General features: G+C 42.5%; 2 protein-coding genes across 3 annotated transcripts; one reads left to right on the top strand and one right to left on the bottom strand.

Annotated features, from left to right (window-relative positions):
- The first annotated feature begins 166 nt into the window (after positions 1–166).
- Positions 167–9,880, top strand: rhogb (ras homolog family member Gb). Of its 2 annotated transcripts, none has more exons than XM_084028281.1 (5): positions 167–325; positions 7,794–7,899; positions 8,003–8,162; positions 8,278–8,448; positions 8,751–9,880. In XM_084028281.1, the coding sequence occupies exons 3-5, from the start codon at positions 8,034–8,036 to the stop codon at positions 9,024–9,026; spliced, it is 576 nt and encodes a 191-aa protein (XP_083884407.1). In that variant the 5' UTR covers positions 167–325; positions 7,794–7,899; positions 8,003–8,033; the 3' UTR covers positions 9,027–9,880. The 2 variants fall into 2 exon arrangements, with proteins under 2 accessions (XP_083884407.1, XP_083884408.1); XM_084028282.1 differs by having other exon boundaries at positions 250–372.
- A 393-nt stretch (positions 9,881–10,273) lies between these two features.
- Positions 10,274–17,010, bottom strand: pgap2 (post-GPI attachment to proteins 2). Its single transcript, XM_084028280.1, has 6 exons — positions 16,578–17,010; positions 15,753–15,927; positions 14,663–14,912; positions 14,476–14,582; positions 12,831–12,939; positions 10,274–12,741 (listed from the first exon to the last, which is right to left on the bottom strand). Exons 2-6 carry the CDS (start codon positions 15,924–15,926, stop codon positions 12,611–12,613), a joined length of 771 nt encoding a protein of 256 aa, XP_083884406.1. The 5' UTR covers position 15,927; positions 16,578–17,010; the 3' UTR covers positions 10,274–12,610.
- Positions 17,011–17,301: the final 291 nt, after the last annotated feature.

Here is a 17,301-nt window from a genome sequence, read left to right as displayed (position 1 = left end):
GTCAATCAATCTGCTGTGGGCGGGGCTTCTGGTTGACGTGCGCATTTCTCAACTTTGCACTGAACAAACAGAAAAGACCCAGTTATTTCCACACACACACACACACGCGCGCGCGCGCGCGCACGCTCAGTAAACTTCCTCAAACTCGCTCCACCACTTCCTCTCTCTCTCTCTCTCTCCTCTCGGACTTCCTCCTCTTCGTTAGACCCGCCCGTCCACTCCCGCACACGCACGCACACACGCACGCACACTGACACACACGCATCCACAGCGGGGCAGCGGGATTGAGCGTAGCTGCGAGGCCGGAGAGGAGGACTGATGACCGGTGAGTCTGTTCATCCGCCCCGGTGCTGCGGGATCAACCGAGCAACGGTGTGTGTGTGTGTGTGTGTGTGTGTGTGTGTGTGTGTGTGTGTGTGTGTGTGTGTGTGTGTGTGTGTCTTCTCACTATGTCCAAACTTTTCCTTATTGATCCGGGCTTTAATTCCCGTCAGCTGATCGATCGGTTCTCCGGCGGATCGATAAGCTTGTTTGTGTGTTTGCTGACGCTGTTGCGGGAAACTGGGGATGAAGCGCGACCACTCCCAGTGTGTGTGTGTGTCTGTGTGTGTGTGCGTGTGTGCGTGTGAGAAAGTAACAGCTCCAGGTACATCATCACATAACGGTTCATAAATCAATATCTCATCAATACAATGACGTAACAGTGGAGGGTATACACAGAAATACTATGAGTAGTACTACTAAAAAATCATAGCCAATAGGTCTGAGGAAATATTAGAATATCACATAAATACTTTTACGTTCAATAGAAGTACTTACTGGGTAAAGAGCGAGGTAATATCTGAAATATTACAGGAGTATTATAGTTTTTATGTCAAAGTAAATATTAGAATATCACAGAAAAACTGTAGTGGAGAAACATGAAGTGAAGTAGCATCTAGGTTAATACTACAGAAGTACAACTAGGTACTGAGGAAGTACTACAATAGTATGGGATTACTGTAAAAACATCACAGTAGTACTCTACTAGATATAAACTTCTACTTCCAGGTACATCAGAGGAGAATTACTCTGATAACTACACAATATTTATTTTGAAAACCGTCATAACATTATTTGCACATTAACAGTGCTGTAATAGATGTTATGATAAATACATTTAGCATAATATGCATCTTCATTAAAAAAAACTTATGCCACGTGTTGTTAAATTCTTGTATATTTTAGTTGAATACTGAATTAAAAAAATAGCAATTAGAAAAACAATTAGCTACACTAATTGACCTTAAAATGACTATGAAGTCCAATTTGTGGTTATAAATAATTTAGTAAGATTTTAGAAATTAAAAGTCACTAATAAGAATCATTTTTAGTTTTCCAGGCTGTGTGAAAAAAATTCTGCAATGTCTTAAAAAAAAAAAAAGTCTGAGAAAATACAAGAATAATAAAGAAAAATATTAAAGGAACATATTTTAAGAATACTATATAAATACTAGATGTATTATAGTAGAGTGTAGTATTATCATTACTCCAGTAAAAGTGTCTATTTTTATAAAACAAGCTCATGGTAAGGACCATTTGGTAGCTTTTTACGGAGCTTTCTATCGCATCACATGACCTTTATCGGCGTTCAGCTGGAGCTGAAACTTTCCATCTTGAGGATTTCTCCTTAAAAGATGAGATTTACCCTTAATTATCGTTTAATATTGATGTTGGAAACGAGAGTTGAGGAACAATCTCAACATTGGGTCCATTTAGTAGCTGTTCCGGAGCTTTCTGTCACATCGCACATTTAGTGTTATTTTTTATTTTTATTGACTAAATAAAGGGATTAATTAAAAAAGTAATGACAATAAAAATAAAATTAATAATAATCACAATAATAAATATTAATAGTGGATGAGTGTGGTGAATATAATCATAAAGCAACAAAAGGTCAAATACACAGGTATAGTACAGGAAGATATAATAAACTCTAAACCGATCAGTAAAAATATAAATTATATCTTAATGAACTGTGGTGATAGGTACAAATAAAACGCTGATTAATCGAGATGACATCACACAGTCGCACATGCTCAGATGTGAATCGGAAATATGGAGGTCAAGTTGGGCATTTTCAGGGTTCCCAGAATGAAACAGGAAGTGAGAATGAGATGTGTTCGTGAGCACCGAGTAACGTGGTGAATCATACCGCCGTCAAAAACTGGAAATACCAAATTATGACTCATTTTGTATCCAGCATTAGACTGTTTTAGTCCTGGTTTGGTCCAGTATTATGTGGTGTCTTAGTCCTGGTTTGGTCCAGTATTATGTGGTGTCTTAGTCCTGGTTTGGTCCAGTATTATCTGGTGTCTTAGTCCTGGTTTGGTCCAGTATTATCTGGTGTCTTAGTCCTGGTTCGGTCCAGTATTATCTGGTCTTTTTGTCTTGGTTTGGTCCAGTATTATCTTGTGTTTTAGTCCTGGTTTAGTCCAGTATTATCTGGTCTTTTTGTCTTGGTTTGGTCCAGTATTATCTTGTGTTTTAGTCCTGGTTTAGTCCAGTATTATCTGGTGTCTTAGTCCTGGTTCGGTCCAGTATTATCTGGTGTCTTAGTCCTGGTTCGGTCCAGTATTATCTGGTGTTTTAGTCCTGGTTTAGTCCAGTATTATCTGGTCTTTTTGTCTTGGTTTGGTCCAGTATTATCTGGTGTTTTAGTCCTGGTTTAGTCCAGTATTATCTGGTGTTTTAGTCCTGGTTTAGTCCAGTATTATCTGGTTTTAGTCCTGGTTTAGTCCAGTATTATCTGGTGTTTTAGTCCTGGTTTAGTCCAGTATTATCTGGTGTGTTAGTCCTGGTTTAGTCCAGTATTATCTGGTGTTTTAGTCCTGGTTTGGTCCAGTATTATGTGGTGTGTTAGTCCTGGTTCGGTCCAGTATTATCTGGTGTTTTAGTCCTGGTTTAGTCCAGTATTATCTGGTGTTTTAGTCCTGGTTTAGTCCAGTATTATCTGGTGTATTAGTCCTGGTTTAGTCCAGTATTATCTGGTGTTTTAGTCCTGGTTTAGTCCAGTATTATCTAGTGTTTTAGCCCTGGTTTAGTCCAGTATTATCTGGTGTTTTAGTCCTGGTTTAGTCCAGTATTATCTGGTGTTTTAGTCCTGGTTTAGTCCAGTATTGTCTGTCCTGGTTTGGTCTAATAATCACTGGGGTTAAAGACCAGAACTGCACCTGCCAGTGAACTGAAGACCAGGTTTTCTGAGGCTCTGGTATAAGTGGTCTCAGCTGCTGGATGAACACGGCCGTGGACTAACCCTTCCTGTTTCGGTTTCAACACAGAGCAGTTCCTCTTTGGCCGAGGCGTCTGACTGTGGGGGGGGGGGGGGGGGGGTCAGGAAACGCTGCATGCGGAAGGTAAACGTTGGGGGGACGTCACCCGAGAACACGGGGGGCATCGCTGAAGAAGAAGAAACTCAAGTCGCCAGATTCATGTGGAAGAGAAACTGAACATTAAACAATAAACTGTCTGTTGCAAACATCCATATCAGCGTAGGGACCCACTTCCTGCTTTGACCCACAGTTCAGTTATTGTGTTGCTATAACGATATTATTACTGGTCAGCGTGACCTTCAACCAGAGTGGGTTAAATGTTCACTGGAGGTTTGTTTCCAACCTGTCTGACTGCTCATCTGTCAGACCTGCCCCCCCTTAAAACCCTGACATGCTTGGTATGCAACACTAACCCACTACAAGTTCGATCCAGTCTTCTATGGTGTTCTAGTCCTGGTCTGATCCAGTATTCTCTAGTGTTTAAGTCCTCGTTTGGTCCACTATTCTCCATTGTTTAAGTCCTGGTTTGGTCCACTATTCTCCAGTGTTTTAGTCCTGATTTGGTCCACTATTTCCAGTATTTTAGTCCTGGTCTGATCCACTATTCTCCAGTGTTTTAGTCCTGGTTTGGTCCATTATTCTCCAGTGTTTTAGTCCTGGTTTGGTCCATTATTCTCCAGTGTTTTAGTCCTGGTTTGGTCCAGTTCTCTCTGGTGTTTTAGTCCTGGTCTGATCCACTATTCTCCAGTATTTTAGTCCTGGTCTGATCCATTATTCTCCAGTGTTTTAGTCCTGGTTTGGTCCAGTTCTGTCTGGTGTTTTAGTCCTAGTCTGATCCATTATTCTCCAGTGTTTCAGCACCGGCTCGATCCAACATTCTCTGGTATTTCTGTCTCGGTTTGACCCAAATTCTTTTGTGAATTTGGGTCGAATGTGTTGCTCTGCTTGTTAATGTTTAACATGTTTGTTAACGAGGACTATAGAAGCACAGACAGCATTCACAAGTTCACTCTCGTTTATTTGTTCCTGTTGTTTTCACCACCTGGTTCAAGTCTCGTACATGTATATTGCCAATTTTAGTCTTTTAATAATACGTTTTTGCAGAGCAGGTGTCTCTTCTCTCAAATGGAGATTTATTTTCACATTATTGAAAGATGTGAACCCATTCTGTGAACCTCACAGCTCTAATTTTAGAGCTTTTCCCGTCAGAGCTTCAGCAGCAGGATGACTCGGTTCCTCTGCGGGTCAGGAGACTCGTCCTAAACCAGCAGCGTAGAATAAAAATACCAAGAAGGGACACAGCTGACGAGACGAAACCAACGCTGGCTGGTGGTTCCTGAAACATACGAGGCCGGTCTTTTCAGCGTCTCCCTGAAGATGCCTTATTGGATGTCAGTCACCATAAAAGTCCACGTAGGGAGGAGGCCTGGGTGGTGGACGGGTCACGAAACACAGGACTTTCACCCAGGAGGCCGATGTTAGTGTCCCTAGTGTACTTTCGTTACATTTTTGTTTGTTTTGGTTTCAACTTCATAGTCATTTTAAGCCAACCCGTGGTGGTTTAGCCCCAGTTTGGTCCAGTATTCTCCAGTGTTCTAGTGCTGGTTTGGCCCAGTATTCTCCATTTGTTTAGTCCTGGTTTGGTCCAGTATTCTCCAGTGGTTTAGTCCTGGTTTGGTCCAGTATTCTCCATTTGTTTAGTCCTGGTTTGGTCCAGTATTCTCCAGTGGTTTAGTCCTGGTTTGGTCCAGTATTCTCCAGTGTTCTAGTCCTGGTTTGGTCCAGTATTCTCCATTTGTTTAGTCCTGGTTTGGTCCAGTATTCTCCAGTGGTTTAGTCCTGGTTTGGTCCAGTATTCTCCAGTGTTCTAGTCCTGGTCTGGTCCAGTATTGTGTTTGGTGTCCTGGTTTCAGTCAGTGCTTTTATTTAGTTGCTCAACACATTCAATTTGAATAAATTGAATTAATTGGTGAACGGCAGCAGCCGAGCCAAATGCTAAGTTAGCTACGATGCTAACCTAACAGCTAAGTCCAGGAAGAGAGCTTTAGTTCCTGTTGTCTGGTCTAGATGCCCCCCCCCCGCCCCCCCCCCCCCCCTTTAGGGCACACATCTCTCTCTCTCACTGTGAGGAAGGTTTCTTTTACACAATGAACGTGTTACAGGTTACTGATCTCTATTCTTCTTCCTCATTTTTCCTCAACGTGTTTGGTTCTTTCTTCCTTGTTTTCACACCTACAGCATCACATTGCTCTGTTCTGCGCCAGTGGACGTGAGAGGAACTGCAGCGAGGAGATAAATACAAAGTTATGTTGAGGTTAAACGGTCCAGTATTGAGTAACATATTCATTATTATGAATGAGTGGATGTAATTAGACTGGATGAGACCAGACGGTGACTCATCACATTTGAACTACGGCTGTTTTTCTTCACTGAAGTCGTTCGTTTCAACTTTAAACCACAATGACACGAAACTCGGCTGAACGCTTCCCGTTTCTTCCATGCAATTACAAAACGACGTCGTTACGACACTTGAAACGTTTCTTTCAGTGACTCAGCAGCTTCATATTACTGGTCCAGAGACCAGACCAGACCATGTGGAGAAACGAGAGACTGTCTGTGGTCCCCCAGAGGTCTAGATAGTAGCCCACATTAGTCCAGAGACCAGACCAGACTATGTGGAGAAACGAGAGACTGTCTCTGGTCCCCCAGAGGTCTAGATAGTAGCTCACATTAGTCCAGAGACCAGACCGGACTATCTGGAGAAACCAGAGACTGAGAGACAGAGAGTCTGTGCTACAAAGCTACAATGTTAGCATAGCACCCATCAACCAGACTCCATTCAGAAAACCAGCGTTTTAATAGTGGTTAGCTTGTGGTCTTGCAGACAGACCTAACAAAGCATGACTCAGCACGTTTTACTGATCACCATCATTATGGAGTTAATTCAGCATCCTTTTCATGTGGTTATTAATATTATTAGTATATTATATATTATATTAATATTACTATATAAGATATTACTTCTACTAATAGCTACTAGCTACTACTTCTAGCTTCTAGCACTACCACTACTAGCTACTGCCAGTACTATTACTTCTAGAGCACCAAACGTGTATTAATCCGCTGCTGAAAGTAGTCCCAAACAGTAATTCTTTCTTTGAGGTTTGTTTAACTAAAACAAAACAACGTTATCCATCTGAGATACGGGGTTAGAACTTCAACGTCATCTAGGATCTGAGTATTTCCTCAGAGGTCACAGGCCTCCTCACACTCGAGCCTCTTAACCACACGAAGTAGAGAAGAGGAGAGAGTATGAGATCACTCGTACTGTTAGCAGTAGTAGTAGTACTGGTGGTAATAGTACTAGTATTACTACTACCTCTACTACAACTACTACTGTGGGTCTTCTCTTGATGGGTGTTCTTTATAAAGTATTACTACTACCAAAGTATTACTACGAGCAAAAAGCTTCCAGCGGGGCTGAGATCAGCCACCCTCCGCCCAGAGACGGGGAGGGGAGGGTGGGGTCCTGGTCCCCAGAGTCTGGGCTGATCCACGTCCTCTATCCAGACATCTGGAGACGCTGCACAGTCACGTGTTATTGTTCAGCACAGTCCACACGGTCGCATTCATCCCCTCACTTTTCATATTCAAATCCTTCTTTGTCCTTTATGTCCCAGTTTCCTCTTCTGCAGCACAAGAGACACTGAAACAGTGAAACTGAGACCAGGACTGTGAAACGAACCCGTCAGAGACCCGTTGGCCCTCAACAAGACTCGAGTTGGTCGTTGCTTTCCAAAGACTCAGATATAAGTCAGTGACATCATTTCCTCAGGGACTCGGACCTGGACTCGGTCTTTGTGGGTCGGGACGTCATTGAAATGACGTCTAAACACTTGGACGCGGTCTTGGTGACTCGGATGACGACCTGCATGACTTGGAGAGGTTGTAGGTGATTTAGACTCGACCTTTTGTGACCTGGGATTGACCCGGGGGACTTGGACGTGGTCCTGGTGGATCCAGATCCATGACTTGGTGACTGGAACGTCGCCTCGGACTCGTACATGAACTGGAGTCCTAAACATGGCCTCATGTACAGTACTAGTACTATTACTAACAGTTCTACTACTACTACTACTAGTAGTAGTACTAGTACTACCAGTGCGTTGAGAGTCTATCAAGTTGTCAGTTGTTTGTAAATAAAGTTTAAATAAACTGACGGTGTGTGTGTGTGTGTAAGTGTGTGTGTAAGTGTGTGTGTGTGTGTGTGTGTGTGTGCAGGATAACATCTCTGTTTTGTTTGGAGACTGTTTCCTTCTGCAGCGATCATTTCCATAAACACAAATACTGACAGAGGACAAACTCCCCCCTCCTCCCCTCCTCCTCTTCCTCCCCCCTCCTCCCCCCTCATCCTCTTCCTCCCCTCCTCCTCTTCCTCCCCCCTCCCCTTCCCCCTCATCCTCTTCCTCCCCCCCTCCACAGTCAGACGATGGGACATCACGTGTTTCTGAGCAGACACCGTTAACCGAGGGAATCCAAAGTGCCTCTAACCGGAGCGAGAAGAGTGGACCAATCAGACTCACCGAAGGTAAACGGGTTCCATATCGCCATGACGACGCGCATCACCGCCTACATTGCCCGCCGCGTTGCGTTCGCTTGGCCACATGTAAAAAAATGAAACTGTGTTGCAGGTTGCAGACGGCTCGGAGGTCGGAGGTCATCATGCAGAATATAAAGTGTGTTGTCGTGGGCGACGGCGCCGTGGGGAAGACCTGCCTCCTCATCTCCTACACGACGGGAGCTTTCCCCAAAGAGTACATCCCCACCGTGTTCGACAACTACAGCAGCCAGGTGTGTGTGTCTGTGTTTGTTAAATAAAATCATATTGATGAATACGTTGATTTTACCGCCATAGTTACACAAATAACTGACCGTGTGTGTGTGTGTGTGTGTGTGGTGCGTTCAGGTGACCGTGGACGGCAGGATCATCAGTCTGAACCTGTGGGACACGGCGGGTCAGGAGGAGTACGACCGGCTGAGGACGCTGTCGTACCCGCAGACCAACGTCTTCGTCATCTGCTTCTCCATCTCAAGCCCCGCCTCCTACGAGAACGTCAAACACAAGTGGCATCCAGAGGTCAGAGGTCACAGTCTACCCAGCTCGTACTGATTAAAAGAAGCAGAACGAGCTCGTCTGAATGAACTTCTCGTTTACGGTTTATATTCGTTGGTCGATTAGAACGAGAGCCGGATGTCTTGATTTCACAGCAGCTTTAAAAGAAATAAATCTGATGCGCGTTACGATGTTTTTATTTTATAACAGAGCATTGGCATCCATTAATATTGGACCTGAGAAAAAAAATACATAAATAAATAATAAAAAAGGGGTACAGCTCTTTTTTTTCCATGCATCGTATTTAACTTGATCATCGTTGTCAGGTTTCTCACCATTGTCCCAGCGTTCCCATCCTCCTGGTCGGCACGAAGAGCGACCTCCGGAACGACGGCGAGACTCAGAGGAAGCTGAAGGAGCAGAACCAGGCGCCCGTCAGCCACCAGCAGGGCGCCGCCCTCGCCCGCCTGATCCACGCCGTGCGTTACCTGGAGTGCTCGGCCCTCAACCAGGACGGCATCAAGGACGTGTTCGCCGAGGGGGTGAGGGCCTACCTGAACCCGCAGCCCACCGTCAGCAAGAGGCCCTGCGTCCTGCTGTAGGCCAGAGCCTGGACCGCCTAGCCTGGACCTGGACCGCCGAGCCTCCAGTTTCTGGGTCGCAGATTCTGCCTGAGAGACTGTTTGGAAACATCTTTGCTACAAATGTGTTTTTTGTATTGTTTAGTTAGAATTTTATCTTTGAACGGTTAGAAAAAGTCGATTTGGGGTTCAGCATTACGGGGAAGTTACGGGGCTTCGTTTGAGTTGGGGGGGGCATTAATTTAAAGCATTTTTAATGCTGTAATGAACTATAGGCTTTGAGAAATAATTAAAATCAAATAAAAACACCGTTCACCCGTCTGTTGTCTTAAATGCCTTCGCATGAAACACCCCTTTGATCCTCCCTGCACTGAAAAACGACGCGAGGACTATTTTATCAGCTGACACATACTATTTCTCACGCTGTACTTCTACTTGCAGTACTTCACAGCGAAGTGTTTGTACTTTTACCCCAGTAAAGTATTTTCTTCTTTGTCCACAGAAACTAAAATCTAGCAGAGGAGAAAGACAGGAAAGCAACAAGGATTGTAAATGTAGTTCTCATTTTTATTATTATGGTAAAAATATGTAAACGCATCCGCAGTGAAGACGAGTCAGAGGTGTCCTCTAAAGGCCACCGTACAAGATGAACTCTTGCTTTCCTTTGGTGTCACCCTCACAACAAACGGTATATTTCCAGGTACTAGTACTACTGCTAGTACTACTACGTTTACATTTTGGTAGTCAAGGAGCTGATTTCAAACCCGTCTTCCATACAAAAAGAGTTGAAAAATGTCTAAATCTATTCTTAAATTTCAATGTTTTCTTTGTCGTTTCCTGCTGTTGTTTCACAATAAAGGACCATTTTAAATTCAGATGCATTCATTATCATTTCCTGCAGTTGTTTCACAATAAAAGAGTACTTTATATTCAAATGCATTCATTATGAAACGTGTGCAGGGAAGCGTCTTGTTAGCATTTATTTAGTTTCCATGTTCATGTTGATTTGGTTTTAATCTTTGGAGGAAACGAAGATTCGTTTCAGTCAAATTTCAGTCCTTTGATTTTTACAGAAGAGTATTAAGAGGAGAAAAGAAACGAGAGTTAATAATTTAATTTTGAGAATTAAGTTGGATTGTTGATGAACATAGAACTTTTGAGAATGAATCAACCAATCAGCAGTGCAGGTACTAAATTTAGACTTTACTGACATGCAAAATAAAAGTTCATTCTTGCTCCTCGTTTTTTCCCTCATGCCCGACCTTTAAAGGAGTCATCACCAGGAAATCGCAATTTCTCTTGTTAAAACATGCATATCTGTGTTTGACCTCAGTTGAAACTTGCCTGAAAGGCTGGAGTTTGAAAGTGGCGCCGTTTTTTCGCTTCTGCTCTTTTTCCGAACAGGAATAGCACACAAGGGTGTGCATTCCTAAAGCACGAGATTTTGATTCTGCGCCTACGGTGACGTCACCGTGGAGGCTACTTGCATAAGCCCACCCCTCTTTCACCACCCAACCCCGCCCCGTCCGCTACCTGAAATCGCCGAAGCGCCGCCATTAGAGAACAGCAAGATGTCAAAACGTCGTTCACATGTAAAGTGCGCGGTGGTTGTACATAAATGCCTGAATTCCGTAAGGTTCGTCATTTAGTGTGTGCGCCATGACAGGGGGCTGTTTATGTTTTGGAGTCTGCATGCAGGCAAGCCCCCCCGGCTCTGTCCTTCCTGCGGCGAATCAACGCGCGCCTCATTACATATTATACAATGCACATCCGGACCAGTCAAAACCTCGCGCGTAATCTCGCGTGATAAAATCGCGGTACGAAAAAGGGTCAGAACAAGCTCAATGTTTGATTAAATTTTTTTTTTTTTTTTCTAATAAGTTTTACGAATTGATCCAAAGCGATCCAAGGGGGGCTGGATACGTATAAAACCAGGTTATGACTCCTTTAATACTCTCACGTAGATTTCGCGTTTTTGTTGTGCGCTGATAATTGTTTCATTTGCATTTTGCGAATGAGGTCAAACTTTCCGTTTAAGAGACAATAATAAATCGGTTTTCATTTTTCATTTTTTTTTAAATTTGAAAATAATGTAAAACTTTTGAAAAAGTTTGATTTTTTCTTATTTTTCTATTCAAGTATAAAGAAAAATGTGGAGAACAAGATCGGACTTTCAGTATTAGTGCCATAAATAAGAAAGAAGAAATCAGAGAATAATTGCAGATTGAAGTTTAGTTGGCACTAATACTCTTACTACTTTTTTTTTTACGTTTTCTATTTTGTTGCTTAACGTCATGGAGAGAGAGAAAAAGGCTGTTGATTAAATTAGTGTAAATAAACACGCTAACGACGTTAAAATGCCACCTCCTCTTCTATAAATGAACACATTTAGTCTCTCTCTCTCTCTCCAGGAGGAAGTGAAAGTCTTTACTTCCTGGTTTTCATATGAACACGTGTTGGTCAAAACTATTAAAACATTAACACACACTATTAAAAAGTTTCACCGCCGTTTGATTGACGTGTTCCAGCAAGACGGTGTCTTCCAAAACCCGACTCTTCATTTGTCAGATTTGAAGTTACAGTCCATAACATTTTCATCTATTTAGTCGTTTAAGTTCCTATCCATCAACGAGTGAGTTAAAATAATGGTGATTGATCATGTGACCCGCTAATGAAAGTGCTTGTACTTGCTGCTTTGCTCAGAAATAGGATCTCCTCGTCTGTGGTGACATTAAAAATTCTAAATGAGTTTTAGCTTTTTCCATCAGTCAGCAGCGGTTGGTCTCTCAGGTGGAGCTACTCACGGAAGTATGCTGCATTTACTTGTAATCGGATATCGGTAGCTTCCAACTGCTGAGTCATGCTCCCTCTAGTCTAAAGTGTTTGAGGTACATTTCATTACTGCTGACTCACAATGGAGGATCAACAGGCAGAGAAAGAAGACGTGTGTGGAGCATTTGAAGGCATCACACAGATGAGAGACAGCTGACACCGTTGGGTGAAGATGAGTTCCAGAGGCTTGCCTGCAGTTCCATCTACTGCCAGAGAGGCCGCTAGAAGCAACGCATCTCAAATCTTATGGAGTACAACTTTAAAGCTATAATACGTAAAACACACACACTAGATACTTCACCAACACCGCCGTTAGCTTCTCTTGCTAGCTCGCTAACTTGAAATGACTGAAGTTTGCGTGTAGAATCAAAAGGCACCAAACTTATCAATTCATTTAATCTTCTTTGAAGCATAATTTCGTGAGTTTTATGCGGATGTTGCAGACGACATTAAACAATGAAGGATTTTTTTAAAATAATCTTTTAAAACATTTTCGTAGACAAACACGTACTCAGCAGCTACAGGGTGAAAAATGTCGGCGCGGCTGCTGATGTTTTTTTTTTTTTTAAAAAGAAACATATCCACAAACACGACGACGCTGCTTGGAGCGGTTTTGAGCACGCGGGTGCTGCTGGAATGATAACGTCACAGGTTCGAGTCCCCACATAACCTTCATGTGTTCAGAGACCTCAAACAGAGTTTTTAAACTGGTGTTTGTTTTCACCTTTTCTTTTAAAAAAACAGAAAAATCCCGCGGGGTCGAAGGCCGCCGCTCAGTATCGCTTGTCTTCGGGCGTCGTCGCCACGATCACCTCTTGGCTCCCAAAGTCCCAGAAGGCCGTCATGTGGAAGGCCATGTTGGAGAAGACCACCAGGTACTCGAAGGCGGCAAACAGCGTGTAGACTGGAGGGAACAGAAGAGCACAACAGTGAGCCGACGAACAGACAAATGAGGGGGGCGGGGCTTGTAGGTCAGGGGCGGGGCTTGCTCACCTCCCGTCTCACAGTGCTTGTTGTGGCGTCTGAAGAAGTAGGCGGCGGCCAGACAACAGCTGACGTTAAACAGGAAGAGACGCACCTTCCAGCGGTATGATGTCATTTCCTGAGACGGAGAGAGAGAGAATCTCACTGTGTTTCATTTATAGAAGAGGAGAAGTGCAGACGTCCAGTTGTTTGGTGAGAAACTGGTTTCTGGTGATCATGGCAACCATTCTTTTGATAAACAATTGATTTCAAGTTTCAGAGCTGCAAGTAAGGATTTACATGATCAATTAATATGCCGATTATTTTCTCAATTAATGTCTCGAAACAAGTCTTGTTTTGTCCAAATAACACCCAAATAAACTCAACTTTAAATATAAATAAATAAGATTATAAACATAAATATGAATAAACAAAGCAGCAATGAGGACAACGGAGTAGCAACAAGTATTGCCTGATTGAGCATTTTTCTTTAATGCTAACAGATAATTCAGGGTACTTTTAAATGTCCTTAATTATAAAAAAAATAAACTACGGGTAGTGAGAAGGTACATGTGATTAGAAACCTTTAACTAACTGGACAGAAAGAAACCTTTGAGGGCTCACAGGGAAAAATAATCAAAAGGTTTTCCAGGATGTGCAGCATTAAATATTAAAAACTAAGAGGCGGTTCCCTTTGAATCAGCTGTGGAAGGTTTCCTGGAAGCTCGGCGTCGGCGTGCAGCGAATCTCCGAGCTTTGCGTGGAACAGGGAAGCACAGAAATAACCTTGAGACAGAAGTTAAATGTGGAACGTTCTCGTCCGTTTCCAGCTGCAACGTGCAGTTTAATATCCGATCCTGAAAACGGCGTCAGGTTCCCGATCGGTTTCGTGGAAGTCGTGAGTCTGTGGCCGTATGAGGGGCCGAAAAGACCTCCTCAAGGACCTCACGGTCTTCACAAAGCCCTTGTTGAATGTCTCCAAGCATCACAAAAACTCTTTAAGGACCACAAGAAGCCTCCGAAAATATACATTAAATCTCCTGAGGACCCCTTGGACACTCAATTAATATCTTCATCTTTAAACATTCCTTAAGACATAAAACCAGTAAAAACCTTCCCAAAACCACCACGAGGATCCCAACGCCTCATTGATCACTTCAAATACCAGAAACTCTCCTCAAGGATCCATAAATCATTCAGTCATCAATCATCTTTCATGACTAGAAGGTCCACTTGAGGACACTAACTTCTAGTACCAGTAACACTCTGTCTCGTTTCAGCTCTTTGGCGCCACCTAGGGTGAAAACGCAACACTCTGATATAACTAAAAATAAAAATAAATAAAATAATAAATAAAATCAGATCGTTGGGCAGAATCATGAATTTAATCAGTTTTTTTTTTCATTAAATCTGCAGAAGTGTGTTTAAATATTGCATTGCTGCAGAATTTCCCCGACCAACAAATCATATTCCACTTAAGAAAATATTTTTCATTTTGTACTCGCAACTTAATCATTTTCATACGTTATTTTGCAATAAAAAAATAATGTATTTAATTTTAAATATGATAAATTCCCTTCAATATCAGTGTAAAAAATATATAATTATTATATTTGTTCTGATTCCTCCCTGTTGGTTGATTATAGGCTTAGAGAAAGGATGAAGCTTCGTTTACCTCCGGGTTCACATAGTGTCTCCTGATCACCTGCCACAGTCTGCAGGTGATGAGCATGTGCAGCAGCGAGCTCCCGATGAACACGATGAAACCGTTTTTATGAACACCTGCAGACAAAGACGGGTTATTTTAACAACTTCATTCGAGACGAGCCGCATCCGCCGTCCACGTCGAACGCTTTACTCACTGTAGGTCTCGGTGGACGCCACGTATGTGAGCAGCAGCAGGCCGGTGTTCTCGGCGAGGCTGCAGAGCAGAGCCAAGCCGCTCAGCAGGAGCTCCGGCAGCCTCTTGGCGAAGCGTCTGCGGTAGAAGCCGAAGTAGGCGATGGACACCAGGAAGCGCGGCGCCGAGTGCAGCCCGATGCAGCAGCGCCAGATGTAGCGCTCCGGCACACGGCTGATGGCGGCGCTGATGGACGGGAGGTAGTTTGAAACCTGGTTGGCGAGAAGACAAAACAAAATAAAATCATCTCATATGAAAGTTTGGTGAAGAATTAACAGCTTGAACGACACAAAATCGACACGAATCACGAAAGACGCTGCTTCCTTCCCGCCTTCCAACTCGCCACAAAACTTGGACGGGGGTCTTCGTGGAAAACACGATTTTATTAAAAACATTTTTTTTAGATCTAGATTTTTATTTCAAACATGGCAAAATGAATACAGTTTTTTTTCACATGTCTGTGAAGGAGTGGAAAGAAGTATACACTTATTTAATCCCACCACTTCCATAATTCATATCCTCTCTTTTACATAGATTGTATGTTTTTGGTTAATTCTTTATCATTAGATTTGTTTTTTTAAACTAAACCAAAATCTTTCTCTCTCTCTCTTTTTTTTTAAACTTTACTCAAACTTTTTCTTGTTTACTCTTATCAGATATAAATGATAGTTTCCTGCATATTTATTTAATTTAATAAAAAAATATAAATGTATTGAGACGTATTTTTCAGAGTATGACATCCATTAATGACAGTTAGTTTGTTTCCTTGCTATTTATTACAGGGAATGAAGAAGAAGAACATTTAAAACATACAATGTAAGAGAACAACATTACTCAAATACTGCTTTTATTTTTTGTTTTTCGTATACGTACGAATAAAAAACAAAAAAGTCTTTATATAACTTTACACCGCACCCTAATGCAAATTTCTTGAAGTGAACATTTTTTTCTTTAAAACGAACAGCTTCCTGTTTCAGGGTTTCACAAGCTGAAACGAACAGCAACTGCTCTCCTTCAAACTTCACACTAGAAGCAGAAGATTGTTGACTTACACGGCAGTGTGTGAACGTTGCATCCTCAAAGTGGTAGATGAGTGAGATGAAGAGGCAGGCGATGAGGCCGGTCAGAGGGAGCAGCACCGTCCCCACGGCAAAGCTGGTGAAAGGGAGGCGGATGAGGGGCCGGTCCCGGTCCCGGTCCAGGCTGCCGTACGGCCCCTGCAGCATCCTGCACACAAACACAAGAGACGGGTGAAACAACTTCAAAGTGATATTACAATATTTTTGGTTGTTTACGGTAGTGGAAACACTTTTCTCAAGACTTCTAGATGGAGTAGTTTATTTTTTGTCCATTCATTTTATTTATTGGATTTTGCATTGCGTGTCTCAAGCACTTTATTCTAAAGCCAAGCACCTTTCAAACCTTGAAAACACCACAATAATATTCAAGTGTTTTCAAGGATTTCCATCACCCGAATACGACCCTGTAAGTAGTTAGAGAACCTCGTATCTCTAAAGCTCCAGAAGCATTTGAATAAGTTATTTAGCTGAAAAAGCAGGAAAACGTCATCCTTCAGTTCAACACAAACATCAACACACCTGGAGATACGAGGTTTCACCTGTACTGGAAGAGACAAGCTAAAAAAAATAGAATAATAATAATAATTAAAGCTGTCAGGTGAAATGTAGTGGAGAAGTGGCCAGCAGCGTGGAAATACACAAGTAAAGTACAAGTACTCGAGTAAACCAACGTTGTCACCTTTCCAGGTGACGCGGTCGAGTGACGTTAGATACACGTCGTGTTTGTCGTCGCTCTCCAGTTTTCTTGGCTAACGGTTAGCTTTAAAGGAGCAGCAGATACAAACACGAAACACCCACCTTTCACAGCTCTCCGGACCGGGCCCAGGTGCTCCGCCTCACGGCCATCTAATCACCCTCCAGCCCCCCACGCGCAGAGAGCAGCGGATACTAGTTAGCCCAGATTAGCTATTAGGGCGAAAAGTAGTTAGCTAACGTTAGCCGTTTACTTCTGTGGCCTCGAATCTGTTAAAACAGTTTCTTAATCAAACGCGTGACTCTTCTAAACGCAGCCGCGGACAGTTTCACGTCACTGACGTACTTTATTCTTCCGTCTTTATTCCACTAAGTTTAATGACTTCCTAGTGGACTTTGCTGCGAATCGCCGGTATCAGGCAAGCAGCTACGATGAGGCGAACAACTTCCGGCTACTTTCAAAATAAAAGGCTGCCATCCTTGTCGCTATTTTGCTAGAATGTATTTTCTTTTTAAGTGATGTAAAGAAATAATTTTAAATAATTTATAAACCAAATAAAGGAGGGTTTCTCTATTTGCTATAGTGAATGTGATATTTAACCATGAGGATGATTATGTTAATATCATAAGTAGATGAATTACGATTGTCGATATAAAAAAAAATATGAGAAATGGAATGGAATGTCGTTAACCTTGAGGGATATCCAATTTTTTAATATCTCTTATTGGAACAGAGTATTTTTACTGTGTTATTTGTACTCTTATTGGAACGGAGCATTTTTAATGTGTGGTATTTGTACTTTTATCGGAACAGAGTATGTTCACTGTG

The sequence above is a fragment of the Eutrigla gurnardus genome (genome assembly GCF_963514095.1).
Source record: "Eutrigla gurnardus genome assembly, chromosome: 15".
In the NCBI taxonomy this organism is placed as follows: Eukaryota; Metazoa; Chordata; class Actinopteri; order Perciformes; family Triglidae; genus Eutrigla; species Eutrigla gurnardus.
This window is presented reverse-complemented; position numbering and strand designations above follow the sequence as displayed.

Excerpts from the sequence above, each read along its gene's own strand:
- rhogb (XM_084028281.1), top strand. The coding sequence starts at position 8,034 with ATGCAGAATATAAAGTGTGTTGTCGTGGGCGACGGCGCCGTGGGGAAG. Across the intron at positions 8,163-8,277 it reads TCGACAACTACAGCAGCCAG|GTGACCGTGGACGGCAGGAT; the intron begins GTGTGTGTGTCT and ends TGGTGCGTTCAG. Across the intron at positions 8,449-8,750 it reads AACACAAGTGGCATCCAGAG|GTTTCTCACCATTGTCCCAG; the intron begins GTCAGAGGTCAC and ends CATCGTTGTCAG.
- pgap2 (XM_084028280.1), bottom strand. The coding sequence starts at position 15,926 with ATGCTGCAGGGGCCGTACGGCAGCCTGGACCGGGACCGGGACCGGCCC. Across the intron at positions 14,583-14,662 it reads GGCGTCCACCGAGACCTACA|GTGTTCATAAAAACGGTTTC; the intron begins GTGAGTAAAGCG and ends CTTTGTCTGCAG. Across the intron at positions 12,940-14,475 it reads GACACTATGTGAACCCGGAG|GAAATGACATCATACCGCTG; the intron begins GTAAACGAAGCT and ends TCTCCGTCTCAG.